This window comes from Chlamydomonas reinhardtii, chromosome 10, assembly GCF_000002595.2.
Source record: "Chlamydomonas reinhardtii strain CC-503 cw92 mt+ chromosome 10, whole genome shotgun sequence".
NCBI lineage: Eukaryota > Viridiplantae > Chlorophyta > Chlorophyceae > Chlamydomonadales > Chlamydomonadaceae > Chlamydomonas > Chlamydomonas reinhardtii.
Window position 1 is genome coordinate 6,242,824 of NC_057013.1, and position 12,918 is coordinate 6,255,741.

The window sequence follows — 12,918 nt, forward strand, 5'->3', positions numbered from 1 at the left end:
TTCATGCAGAGCAGTAGCCATCCAAGGACGTGCCAGCAACAACATCCGTGACATCTTGCCCGCGGTCGATGCCCGTGCCCCCCTCCCCTGCCTGGTTTCCAGCTGCTTGCGCAAAAGGTGTGGCTGGCTGCCATGGAATGTGGGCGGCGGCATGTGCGCTGTATGTGGGCCGGTGCAGGGGAGGGGCCTCCCCTGGGCCGGTATGGGCGGTGGCAGGACTTGTGCAGCACACAGCGCGTGACGGCGCGTGCTTAAAAATGGCACAAACCATACGTGCCCTACCGTCACATACAGAAAGCAACCAACAAGTCCATGAACTTCTGTGTCCACAGCACCGGTGTCTTGGCAATGCCTCTTCTGGCAGCACCACCCCCACCACCTCGATGGGCTGTGCTAGCCCCTTGGGCGCCATGCGCCCCAGGCTTACGCCGCAGAAGCGGTCCAGCAGCTCGCCCGTCGCCGCGGCCCACATGTCGCCGCTCACGAGCACCTGGCCGGCGGCGCAGATGCCCGCAATGCGCGCGACGCGGTTCATGGGCCGGCCGCGGTAGCTCAGCCGCCCAAACGCCTCCGTCAGCGTGTGCGTTACCTCGCCTTCAACTAGCGGTGCCCGAACAACCCGGGTTGCCACCAGCAGTGCCGACAGGTGCGCGTCACAGGACGCCAGGGGAGAGCTGCAGGACGCTGTCCCTGTTTGACACTGCACTGACAGCCCTTCAGCCACCTGGACACGATGCTTAACATGAAGAGCTTTGAAGATGTTTAACAATCTATATGAAGCACCCGGCGCCAAAATGACCTGTGCGCCAGTGTGCGTGGCTGACCAGTCCGATTTACGTGGAAGGCTTTCGCAAAGGTCATGTGATAGTTGCATAACATCGAGAAGTCCTTGCAGTGGAGAAGGGATACATGAGCTCGTGAAGGGTCTGCACGGGTCTGCAGTACACCTCATTCATTTTTCATTCGTCACGCTGTCTTCAATTGATCCCTCTGAGCCAGAGATAGCTCTGGCATAGTGTTCTGAGACCTGATTACAATTTATGCGACGTTGCGCAACCAACGCCACCTACGCCGCCCCGCGAGAGTGCCGAAAATCACAGCTTTCTTTGCCAAGCTAAAGACCTCAACAAAATACCATCTAAGATAAATTAACTCAGGCAAATCGGCTTTACAATAGGGAGCCGAAAACACGCCACTGACTCCGCTGGAATGATAGCAAGTATAAAATGAGAACGGTTGCGCCATGCTAATTGTTATCGCGCGGCGTGGCCGCGTCCCACGTCTGGCGCTGGCGAGCTTGGGGCGACGCGGACTGCCCAACGCACGCCGACAATCGCCCCGACAAGCCCAGTCCTCGGCGGTTGGCCTCACGAGGCGTACGGCCACACCTGCCATGCGGCACCATGGGCTGCTGCTGCCACTGCTGGTTGCAGCGCTGGCGCTGTCGCTGCTGCCGGCCGGGCCGTGGCTGCCGACACGTCTCCCAGCGAGTGTGTTGCGGGCCTGGTGGACTCACTCACGGTCCAGTAAGTCGCCGCAAACCACAACGCCATTACCTGTTAGATCACGTGATGTTGCGTGAGAGCACGCGAATTGGCCGCCGCGCTTCTTGCCTTACTTGCGCACCGCTTGCGCTATGCTGCACCGTGCTGTGCTATGCCGTGCGTGGTTGCAGGGTCATCAGCTTCATGAGCAGCCGGGGCGTGGGTGTGCAGAACATCAGCGCGTTCGCGCAGACGCCCATCTCGGCGTTCAGCTCCTGCATGGCGGTTGCCACAGGCACTACCGGCCTGGAGCCCAAGGTGAGGGCTGCTGGGGGCGACGGTGGAGGCTGGGGCCGGGGCCGGTGGGGGCCTCAACATCCTGTGCGAACCTTGCTCTGCCACCCACACGCACGCACGCATGTGCGCTGCCGACACGGCCCATCCCTCATTTCCCTCCCTCACCTCCCCTCTTCCTTCCGCAGCGCGTCAGGTGGATCCTGTATCCCGGATGGCAGGGCGGCGTCTTTTTTGACGTCATGCGCTACGCGGCGGGCGTGCTGCGCCTGGCCCGGTACGACTTTCTGTTCCCCGACTCGCTGCGCTGCCCGCGCCTAACGACTACAGCCTGCTGCTGTCGCGGCTCAAACCCAACTACACGCTCGTGTCGCAGGTGCGTGACTGGCTATGTGTGTGCCTGAGAGGGTTGTGTGCGTGAGAGGGCTGCAGTGCGGACACATGCATGCGAAAGCTCACAACGCCTTGCCCTCCACACACTGAAGCCCTATCAATGACACTCTATTAACGCAGGATGTTTCGGGGATGTCCTTGTCAGACTTCTTGTCAGACCAGGTAAATGCATATGCATATGTGCTGGCTGCTGTCGCCTGCGCTGTTGGCATAATGCATGTCCGGGCGGGGGGGGGGGGAGCGAGCCGGCGGTCAGCTTTCCGCCGTCACTGCACCTGAACCCAACTGAAGTAGCATGTATTAGAGAGCAGCAGGGAAGGAAACACGAAGAACGGCGGTGTATACGGTGCGATGCGACGCTCGGGGTTCAAGGTAGCATGTACATGTGTATGTGTAAGCCGGTGCACCCGCGGTTGTGCCATGCTTGGCGGCCCACACACTGCCTCACAGAACGTGTATGCGGATCGCGACACGGTTCTCCCCATATTCCATGACCTACCCGAGAACTTCTGCGGTGCGTGAGTGGGCGGGTGTGCCGTACGGGATGTGAACTTATGCCAGTATCAATTGCACCTTGCATTTCGGCATGGAGTGATGACGCGCCATGCTGTCGTGCAATGCAGCGGAGCCGCTGACACCGCGCGGCCCGCTGCACCCGCGCACCTTCCTGCTCACTGTGTATCGGGCGGACATCCTGTCTGTCCTGGCAGCGGAGGGGCTGGTGTCAGACCCGCTCACGGCGCTCAGCGAGTGGTGGGTGGGCACTGGGCAGGTGGCGGCGCCCTGGGAGTGCAGCATCACGGCATGGATGAGTGGGTGGATGGCGGGATGGACCCGGCTGTGACTCCGCCTCATACATTGATTGGTTCGATCGGCCTAACTACCGCGCCCCCTCACCACCTTGCTAACACACACGGCCCCCGCTCCCGCCCGCGTGCAGGGTGGATCTGCTGTCGCTGTTGGACGCGTACGCGGGCCTGGTGCGGCGGCAGCAGCAGGACGACCCCGCCTCGCTGCCCTCGCGCCTGCCCGCGCTGCCGCCCTTCCCCGTGTGCATCAACACCGACGCGCTGTGCGGGCGGCAGACCGACGTGCTGTCAGCCATCGCAGCCAGCGTCATCCAGACACGCGGCACGGACCAGGGGTATTTCCTGGACCTGTCCCCACGCCCGCCCGCGGTCGCGCCCCTGTTCAACACCAGCGGATGGCGCTACGCGGCGGGGGTGATGGCGGCGTTGCTGAGGCACAACCCGCCTGCGGCGGCCAGCGCCGCTGCAGCTGTGGAAACGGGTGGCGCTGACGGCGAGGGCGGCCCCAGCTGTCACGGACTCAGCCAGACCTTTAATGCGGGCAAGTGCCTGCTGATGTTTGAGCTGGACACGGCGTTGCTCATGGGAACCAACGTGCCGGCGCTCAATAAGCCCGGCCAGATTGGCGTGGCGCCACTCCCCGGCAGCCGCATGGTGGCGCCACCAACAGGCGCTACTGCGGCGCCTGAAAACGGCGGCGACAGCAGTAGCGGTGGTGGCAGCAGCAGTGGCAGTGGCAGTGGCAGTGGCAGCAGGAGCCGTGGCGCCAAGTACGGCTTGGACGAGCGCGGGCTGGTGCCGTGCACGGAGGAGCTGTGCGGCGTGTCGCTCAACCACGACCTGCTGTACCTGCAGCCCACGCTGCAGGGCGCGGAGGCGGCGGCAGCGGCGTCGAGCTCCGCAAACAAGCATGGGAACAGCAGCAGCGGCGGCAGCAGCAGCGGCGGCGTGCTTGCGGATACCGGCGATTCGCCCTTGCTCGCGTTCGCTAAGCGGGAGCGGGAGGCGGCTGCGCGACTGCGCGCCAGCCCCCGCGCGGCGGAGACGCCTCCCCTGGTGAACCGCGCCCCGTACAGTGTGGTGCTAGACTGGGTGCTGTCCGTGAGATACAAGGGTGAGAGGGGCACACGCCCGTGGGGTACGTGCCGGTGTCGTAATGCACATATCCCTCCAGAGCAGTGCTGCAGAGCAATGCCAGCAGCGGGGATGGCACGTGCGATTTTAAGGATGGCGGGTGTCCGCAGGGACCTTCCGATGCATAGGTAGGGAAAGATACAGAAGTAATTTTGCCTTCCGGGCTTTTCGTTGTTTCTTTTGTTCCTGTTCAGGCTCAGGTGTGGACACCGCCAGTCTCGGCGATATGGTGGCGCTGCAGCAGTGGTCGGTGCAGGGGCTGGACGGATTCCGCTCGCGGCGGCAGGGGGCGGTGGACGGGCTGCGTCAGCGACTGGGGTTTGGCACGGACGTGGGCAACGGCACGCACCACTCCTGTAACGAGTGAGTTTGGTAGACTGCTTTTGCTTGACGGGGCTTGCAGCGGGTTGAGCACTGGGGCTGCTGCGCAATTGTGTAGCAGTGTACGCGTGGGAGCTGGGTCGGAGCTGGGTTGATTGGCTGCTTCGTGCAGGCAGGGCTGCGCGCATGTCGTGCTGTGCCGCACGTAGGCCCCGCACGTGCCTCACGTGCTGTGTCCTGTGTGCCCGGCTGCTGTACAGGTACGTGACCGAGGACTGGTGGCGGCTGCTGACGCCCTCCCAGCGCCTCAACGCCAGCAGCGCCGCCTCCGCCGCCGCGGGCGCCGCCGCCGCGCACCGGCGCCGTCTGGGTACGGCGCAAGGCACCGAGGCAGGCGCCGCGCCGCGCCACAACCTCTCGTTCCTGTACTCGGACTGGGGGGAGCTGGCGGGACCGCTGGCGGCATCGGCCTGGTCGCTGGACACCGCCGGCTTTGGCGCGCACTACCTCCGGGCGTTGTGGCACGCACTGCACAGCCCCAACCTGGCAGTCGACATGCAGTCGCCCGTGTCGGTGAGTACGGTACTAGCAGCGTTCAAGGGTTGGCTCAGGAAATGTTAGCCTATTACCGGTTGCCGTGGACGTTAGTACGTTACCGTGTTGCGGGTTGCCGGGTAGTGTGAAGGGGCGCATCCAACTGCATCTGCTGGCGGCGGGGCTGGTCTGCGCGTGCTGACGACCTCGCGGCTGCCGCGTCGCCCCGCGCGCGCTGGCGCAGGTCAACTTCTTCCGCTACGGCCTTGACTACGGCAGCATGCTGCTACTGCCGCCCAACAGCACTAGCAACGGCAGTAGCCGTGGCAGTAGCAGCAGCGGAGAAAACACAGCTGCGGCGGTGGACGATGCGCTTGGGCTGGTGGACCGGGTGTGGGGTCTTGCCACGGCGGCTCTGGGTCCCGACATCGTGAGGGCCGCTTATGAGGGAGCCATCTCGGCCCGTGCCTGGCAGGCACCTCCAGGTGCGGCAGTGGCTCATGTCTTGTCCGCTTCTGCAGCTTCCAGGCAGCATGCCGTCATGCGATAATTGACGTGGACGTTCCTGCCTTTTGGTCGACTGCTGCAGTGCCGAGCAGCAACAGCCTAGACCCGGGCGAGGTCGCAGCCGTTGCAACGGCCGTGTCTGTGTTTGTCCTGTTCTTGGTAATCCTGGCGGTGACCCTGGCGGTGGTGCGGATGCGCCGGCGCCGCCGCGAGCGCAACCGCGACGTGTGGGGTCGCGTGCTGGCGCCCAAGGCCGGTCCCAACACCACACTGCTCGTCACAGGTGCGGCATGGCCAACTCGAGCAACCGCTTGCGGAATCGATTGCCTAGTGGTTGACACACGCCGGTATGTATTCACAAGTCACTGTTCATGTCTAATGCTTAAAGCACGTGCTCACAATACCGCGTACGCAGACGTCCAAAACTCCACAGTGCTGTGGGAGGGCCTGCCCGTGTCGGTGAGTGAGTGTGTGTGCGTGTGTGTGTATGTGTGTGTGTGTGTGTGTGAGTGTGAGTGTGTGAGTGCGTGAGTGAGTGTGTGAGTGAATGAGTGTGTGTGTGTGTGTGTGCCGTTGTCAGTTTGGGGCACAGCCCGTGCCGGCAGCCCGCGGCGCCACGATACACGCGTTGGAACCTCACACCTGCCTTCATATCTGCTTCTCCCACCTGACCTAGCCTGCCGCCCCCTCCGCTGCCGCTGCCACACCTGCTGTGTAGGTGATGGATATTGTGCTCAAGCTGCACCACGGGTGAGTCAGGCAGAATAGCGGCGTGTGTTAGGAGTCAGGCCGTTTGGGACATTCCTCTGTCTCACAATCGCGTGCGGTCAACCAAGCACCACATTCGCTCCACGCGCCTGACACGTTCGCCCCACCCCGCGTCGCTGCCTCTCCCCCTCCTTACGCCTGATGACCCTGCAGCATCATTCGCTCCGTGCTGTCTGAGTACGACGGATACGAGAGCGCCACGGGGGGTGACTCATTCATCGTGGCCTTCACCTCGCCCTCGGCCGCACTAGATTTCGCCACCTCGTGCCAGGTGCGTGCGGCGCGTGTTGGAGACACAAGTACGGTCCCCCACTGTTCCTGACGCGCTTGTTTTGCTCTCTGTCCAATGTACCCCTGCCTGCACTCCGGCCCTCCCTCACCGCGCACCCGCCCTCCCCACACGCCCGCCCGCCCCCCCTGCCCGCGCACCCGCCCTGTGGCCCAACCTGCAGGTCGCGCTGCTCAAAGCCGACTGGCCGCCCGCGCTGTTGGACCACCCCGACGGCGCGCCCGTGCTGGTGCTGTCGCCTCACGACCCCCGAGACGCCGAGCACGCCACAGCCGCGCTAGCGGCGCTGGGGCTGCTGCCGTCGTCGGGGCGCATGAGCAGCACCAGCAGGCTCCGCATCGCGCCACCCGCCGCTGCGCCCGGCGTCAACAAGTCCTCCTCCGGCATTCCGCCGGGCGCAGCAGGAGCGGGCGGGGACGGTGTCGCTCAGCGGGCAACGGGCGGCCGCTCCAGCCTGCGGGCGCTGTTTCTCGGCAGCAACCACGGCGGCAGGCAGTCCCGCGACACGCTCAAGGCCAGCGCCACAGGGGTGGGAAACGCTGCGTCCGCCAAGCGGATGAGCGCGCCGGGTGCAGCACTCAGCCTAGGCAGCAGTCCGGCGCCGCGGCCGGCGTCGTCGCTCATGGCGTCGCTGCCGCCCGGCGCCTTGGTGGGCTCCGTCGCGCCCCCCTCGTGCGACTCGCCAGCGCTGATGTCAACGGCGTCGCTTGCGCTGCAAGTGTATGAAAGCGCGGGAGGGGAGCCGCCGAGCGCTGTCGGCACAGCAGCTGCGGCGCCGGAGGCTGGGCAGGGCACAGGACTCGATGGCTACCCCGTGGAGCTGACCACAGCACCGCGTGTCCACCCAGCAGCAAGTATCGGACGGACTGGCAGCGGCGCCGCAGCGGGCGCGGCCCCGACCGGCGGAGGCAGCGCCCGCGCCGTGAGCGGCAGCGGCGTGGTGACGATGCTCCCTGCTGCCGGAGTGGGCGCGCCGCCTGCTGTGGCCGCGGCGATGCCTAGCGACAATTGCGACCGTGGTAGCAGGCCCGCCGTGGACTTAGTATCGGAGAGTGGCCCCTGCAGCTGGCGTGACATGATGGCTGCGGCCTTCCCGGTGCTGCCAACGGACTCGCCCGAGGGCTGCCGACTGGCCATGCTGGTCGGCGCCAGCGGCCGCAAGGGCAGGGCCGGTGGCGGCGGCGGCAGTGGGCCCCATGGAGTGGGCGGTGGCAGCCGTGCCGCGACTGGCAGCGAGGAGGAGGAGGATGCGGTCGCGGATGCTGCCGCCGCGCAACGGGCCGCTACGGGGCTTGAGGAGCTGATGATGCAGGGCTCAGCGCTGTTGATGCACGCAGAGGGCTGGGAGCCTGGGCCACACGCACCGGTAGGTTTACAGGAACGGGTGCTGGTTTGATTGCAGCTGCCATCATTGCGCCTGCGGCCGCCGTTCTTACTTTGTACAGCCATGCATTTGCGCATTGCTGTGTTGGCTGTGCTCAGTAGTTGAGGCAAGGTATTAGGTATAATAAGGCTGTGTCGCTGTGTTGAGCGCTCCCTCCCTCCCTCTCCTATGGCAGTGCGTGCACCTGCCGGACGGGCGGCTGGCGCTGGTGGCTTTCCGCGGCCTGCGTGTGCGCATGGGCCTTCACACCGGCCTGGATGACCCGGAGGCCGTCGCTTTCAACAGGGTGGCGTCAGCCTACGCCTACAAGGGTGAGTCCGTGGGCTTGGCTTGGAGTTGGGTTGTAACAGGATGGAGCTCTCATGGCAGCCCAGGTCATATCATCCGTATCACCTGGCTTTAAGCATGCCACAATGCCTGTCTGCAGGCTCCTTCGCGGAAATGGCAAAGCTGGTCAGCGACGCGGCACATGGCGGCCTCATAACGCTCTCCGGTGAGGCCTTCGTGCGCCTGCGCAACACCAGGGGGGCCACCACCACCACGGCAAAGGACAAGGCCGCAGCCAAGGCACACCACGAGGACGCCGCAGCAGCACACGCCACAGGCGGCGAGGGAGACGAGGAGGAGGGCGGCGCCGCGGCCAACGCCGGCAGCGCGAGCACCGCAGTCCGGGACTCCGTTGCAAGCTTCTTCACAGGATTCAAGCGGCTCTTTAAAGCACGCAGGGCCGCCGCGGCCGCGGCCGCCGCAGCCGCGGCCGCGGCCTCACGAGGCGCCATCGTGGTGTTTGCGGGCCGACACATTCTGACCGACAAGCCAACGCCCAAGCCACCTCCCCCACGTGCGGCCTCCGGCTCGAGAGTGGCCATGAGTCTGGGCGCGGTGGTACGGCGGGCCGGCAGCGGCCGCAGGCACTCGACGGGCCGGCTGGGCGTGTCGTGCCCGGTGGCGGAGGCAACGCTCTCTCGGGAGCCGTCCGCTGGCGCGCTGGAGCGGGCGGGCGGTGACGCGGACGGCACGCTGGAAGAGACGCCGACCGAGGTTCCCGCGGGTACTGCAGCCCACACGAGCGGGCATCGCCAAGGCGGGCACGACGCAGGCGTAGCGGGCAACGCCGCGACCAGGGATCGGACCCATGCCCCATCAGGCGGTAGTGCTGCTGCGGAGCCGGCAGCCTCGAGCCCGCCGCGGACGACCACCCATGCCCCGGGCGCCGCGGTGGCGGCGCTGCCGCCGCGCTTCATGCGCATTTCCAGCAACAGGTCCCAGCCGCACCACCACACGCATAACCCGCCGCATCCGCCACACCGCCTGCACCACTCGGTGGGCCCGGACGCTCTGGCCGCAGCAGCCGCCGCCAACGGGGGCGGCGACGGCTCGCCGCAGCCGGGCTCGGCGCCGGCTTCGGTCCCCACACACGCCTTCCATCGCTTCCGCTCCGGCGGTATGGCAGACATGATTGCAGAGGCCATGGCTGAAGCCAGCTCCGTCACCAACTCGGCCATCCTCAACGTCTCCAACTCCCGAAAGACTAGCGCTATGGACGACAGGGCCGACGTCGGGGGCGACGGCCACAGCAGCATTGTGGCGGGTGGCGTCACCGGAGGCAGCCCTGCGCCGCCCTCGCGGCTGCAGCTGGTGCGCACGGCTGCGGCTGTCAGCGTCAAAGTAGGCGACGTCGGAAGCCCGGTTGGCGGCGGCCGCCATCACAGCGCGGCACTGCTTGCCTACATGATGCCGGACGGGGCCCAGCCGCTGTTCCTGGCGACGCACCCCTCGCTGGTGTGTCGCCTGGCGCTGGCGGCGCCGCTGCGGGTGGTGAAGCAGTGCGCGCAGGGCAGCCTGGCGGCGCCGGTGCGCTACGTGACTGTGGCGTTCATGAAGGTGCGAATGCCTGAGTGCTGGGTGCTTGGCGGTAGTAGGATGCATGCTGCTCTCACGGACCGACCTGCAGCACGGCTTGCCTTCCGCTTTTCACACATACCCTGCCACTTCGTTCCTCCCCTGCTTACGTACTGTAATCCGCAGGTTGCCGGTGCCTCTGTGTTGATGTACGACCTGCCTGGCCCCGCCGCCCGCGCCCTGGATGCCTTCCAGCGTGTGGCCCTGGGGCTGATGGCGGCTGCGGGCGGCTATGCGGTGGAGGCGGGCGATGGGCTGGTGCTGGCGGCGTTTGGCAGCGCGGTGGCGGCGGTGGGCTGGGCGGCGGACTGCGTGGCGGCGCTGAGGAGGTATCCCTGGGAGGAGGCGCTGCTGGCGCACGAGCTGTGTGCGGTGAGGAGTGGCTGAAGGGGACTTAAGGGAGAGAGGGACACGTGCGTGTGCGTGTGTGCATGGGTGAGCAGGCGGTCTTACATGCACGGAGTTCGGTCTGTCACAGCGCCAGCCCACAGTCCACTCGGAACGAAAAATACGCGCCGTACGTCGCCATCGCGATCCAGTGCGGTCACGCCATCCTCCAAGCCTTCCTCCACTCACCTACCTCCGCCCAGCCACCTCACGCGCCCGCCACTCCTGTATTTGCAGGAGGAGTTGGCGCTGGCTGGTGCGGTGGCGGCGGAGCCTCCCAGCGCCGCCTCGCCCACGGCGGCCTTCGGAGCGGGCGGGGCGCTCAAGTCGCCGCACTCCTTCACGCTGCGGCGGCAGCAGTCCATGGTCATGCACGCCGGCCCGCGGATCAAGGTGTGTAACGGGGCGCACGGGGCCACACCAGCGCCGCACACCTGTCCTTTCTTTGGCAGTCCCCTGCTATGCTCCTACGGTGTTCTGTTGTGTATGGCGGCTTAAGTTGAAAAGCTCAGAAGACCCCCACCTGCTCTCCCCGCTTCCCCCCGCCTCCATTCGCGTAGTGCGGCCTGGACGTTGGTGAGGTGACGCACACGCTGACGGAGGCGTCCGGGCGGCTGAGCTACCGCGGCCGACCCATGAACCGCGCCGCGCGCATTGCGGGCATCTGCGCCGCCGGCCAGGTGCTGGTGAGCGGCGACGTGTGGGCCGCGGCGGCGGGCGAGGACGCGGCGCTGCTGGACCGATACTGCGGCGTGAGCCTGGGGCGCATGGCGCTCAAGGGGCTAGCACAGCCCATCGAGGTGGTGGAGGTGGTGCCGGAGGAGCCGCTGGCGAACATGTAAAGCTCTGGCTCCGGCTTTTGGAAACCAGGTGTGGAGCATCGCCCCTCACGGCTGCAGACAAATGTACGGAAACTGGTACTGATTGAGAAATGTGGATCCCGCAGAATTAACCCATGTCCCATGTGATGAGATAAGCACGAGTCACTTATCCCATTAATTCACCTGGCGATTGATCCCCTTGATCCTATACCGTCATGACAACATACATGCAGCCAACGTTGTTGGCGTATGTATCGAAAAGACTCAGGTGTCCCATGCACTATCCACGTGTCTGAAGGAACGCATGTGACCACTGGTTCGGTGGGAATGAGCAACGAGACCCAGGCTGCGGTCCCAAGTGGGAATCCTCCAGCGTGGTGCGAGTGTGTGTTTGTTCACGTTTGCGCATTTAGATTGGGCATGGAGGCGCCCCGGTGTTGGCAGCGAAGGATTAATGCAAGTACAGTTGGAGTGCAAAGTTGAGAGAGATGGATGATGGATGGAAGGAGCGCCTTGGTGCCGCACGCATGATCACAAGAACATTTTCAGATGCCCGGAGACAACGCATACCGAAACAGTATTTGGCGTGTCATCACGACCGCACCTCCATCAAATCAGTATGGCATGCTTGCTTATAGCTTGCAACCTGCGGCCGGTGTCAAGCGCACGCAACCATCCCATGGTTATCCTGAGGTTTGGAGTCCGCCGGCTTTGAACGGGTCCAAGAGTTCAGTGTGAATGTCAGCTTGCATCTGTGACACGTGTGAAGGAACGCGACAACGATCTTGGGTCAGGAAGGGCCAGGACTGCGGTGTGGGCCTGCGGCTTGCGCCGTTTTGCCGTGTCAGGGCAACAACGGGAGAGTTTGCCAAACTTTCAAATAACTTGACTTGAATTGCATGCTGACAGCGCTCGCTCGGGCTGTGATCCCGAGCACAGGCGGTGCTGACACACCAGTGTGGAACAGTAAAGTTGCTGGGGTGCGGGGAGCGAGTGCTTGGGTTGCCGTGTTCATTAGCGTGCGTGGTGCGCGCAGTGTTTCACATTCACGTCTTCATGAATTGTTCTTTATTTTTGTTGAGGTTGAATTTACAGGTATGTCACGAGTCGGTTCTAGATGGGCGGCGCACGGCGTCACGCGCTCACTCCGTTTGTCATAGAACCCAAGTGGAATGCGTCGTGTGCTACTGTGCTTTGTAGGGTGGGCACGTCCGTAGGGGCGGGTGCGGAGGAGGGTTGCAACACGGCTTGAGGGTGCAGGGGCATCGGACCTAGGGGCGTTGCATTCTTGTACGCCTCTGATGCCTTTACATAAACGGGGGCCGTCGTAATGCAGAAGTACTCATAGCGCACGTGTGTGATACGTGGCTGCATGACACGCAGGCGTGTGTGTTTTGTGGTAAAGGTTTGAGCAGGAGTTGCCGCCGCTGTGGCGCCTGCGGGCAAGGGAGGCCTGCGGGCCAGGCGTGCGGCTGGCGGCGGCTTGGCTGGCGATCTGCCGCGTGCGCCCGCGTGGAGCCAGGCCGGGTTGAGGCCTCCGCCACGTGGCTCATCTTCGGTCGCCCAAGGCGTCATGCTCGGCCCGTGGACATGCGTACATGCGTGAGGCAGAAGAGTAGGATTCGGCGGGCGCTGCCGGCGGGCTGGTTGGCAGTGCGAGTGGCCCTGCGTGGGGTTTGGCTCCCCTTCCGCCTGGTTTAAATAATATTCTCTTGCGTTGACTGAATGTGAATGGATGTGTTCTGAGCTGTCATTCGCTTGGTATGGTGCTTGACGCGCGTGCTGGGTTGAGCGCTGCAGCAGGCTGCAGGAGGTGGGAGCAGGTGGAGGCAATGTGGTGCATCAGGTGGTGCATGCTTCTCGAAGCTCCAGACCTACTTGGCCGCAGATT

At 64.7% G+C, this 12,918-nt stretch overlaps 2 protein-coding genes across 2 annotated transcripts; one reads left to right on the plus strand and one right to left on the minus strand.

Annotated features, from left to right (window-relative positions):
- Positions 1 to 251: 251 nt before the first annotated feature.
- CHLRE_10g464776v5 (uncharacterized protein) lies at positions 252 to 1,217 on the minus strand. Its single transcript, XM_043067226.1, has 2 exons — positions 380 to 1,217; positions 252 to 320 (listed from the first exon to the last, which is right to left on the minus strand). Exons 1-2 carry the CDS (start codon positions 533 to 535, stop codon positions 285 to 287), a joined length of 192 nt encoding a protein of 63 aa, XP_042920624.1. The 5' UTR covers positions 536 to 1,217; the 3' UTR covers positions 252 to 284.
- CHLRE_10g464800v5 (uncharacterized protein) lies at positions 868 to 12,899 on the plus strand. Its single transcript, XM_043067227.1, has 22 exons — positions 868 to 1,302; positions 1,434 to 1,526; positions 1,676 to 1,802; positions 1,967 to 2,055; positions 2,109 to 2,154; positions 2,292 to 2,333; positions 2,622 to 2,685; positions 2,795 to 2,924; positions 3,112 to 4,094; positions 4,309 to 4,477; positions 4,696 to 5,008; positions 5,214 to 5,454; positions 5,559 to 5,759; positions 5,892 to 5,935; positions 6,195 to 6,226; positions 6,398 to 6,515; positions 6,697 to 7,899; positions 8,093 to 8,228; positions 8,345 to 9,801; positions 9,946 to 10,191; positions 10,444 to 10,599; positions 10,767 to 12,899. The coding sequence occupies exons 1-22, from the start codon at positions 1,244 to 1,246 to the stop codon at positions 11,046 to 11,048; spliced, it is 6,231 nt and encodes a 2,076-aa protein (XP_042920623.1). The 5' UTR covers positions 868 to 1,243; the 3' UTR covers positions 11,049 to 12,899.
- The last annotated feature ends 19 nt before the right edge of the window (positions 12,900 to 12,918 follow it).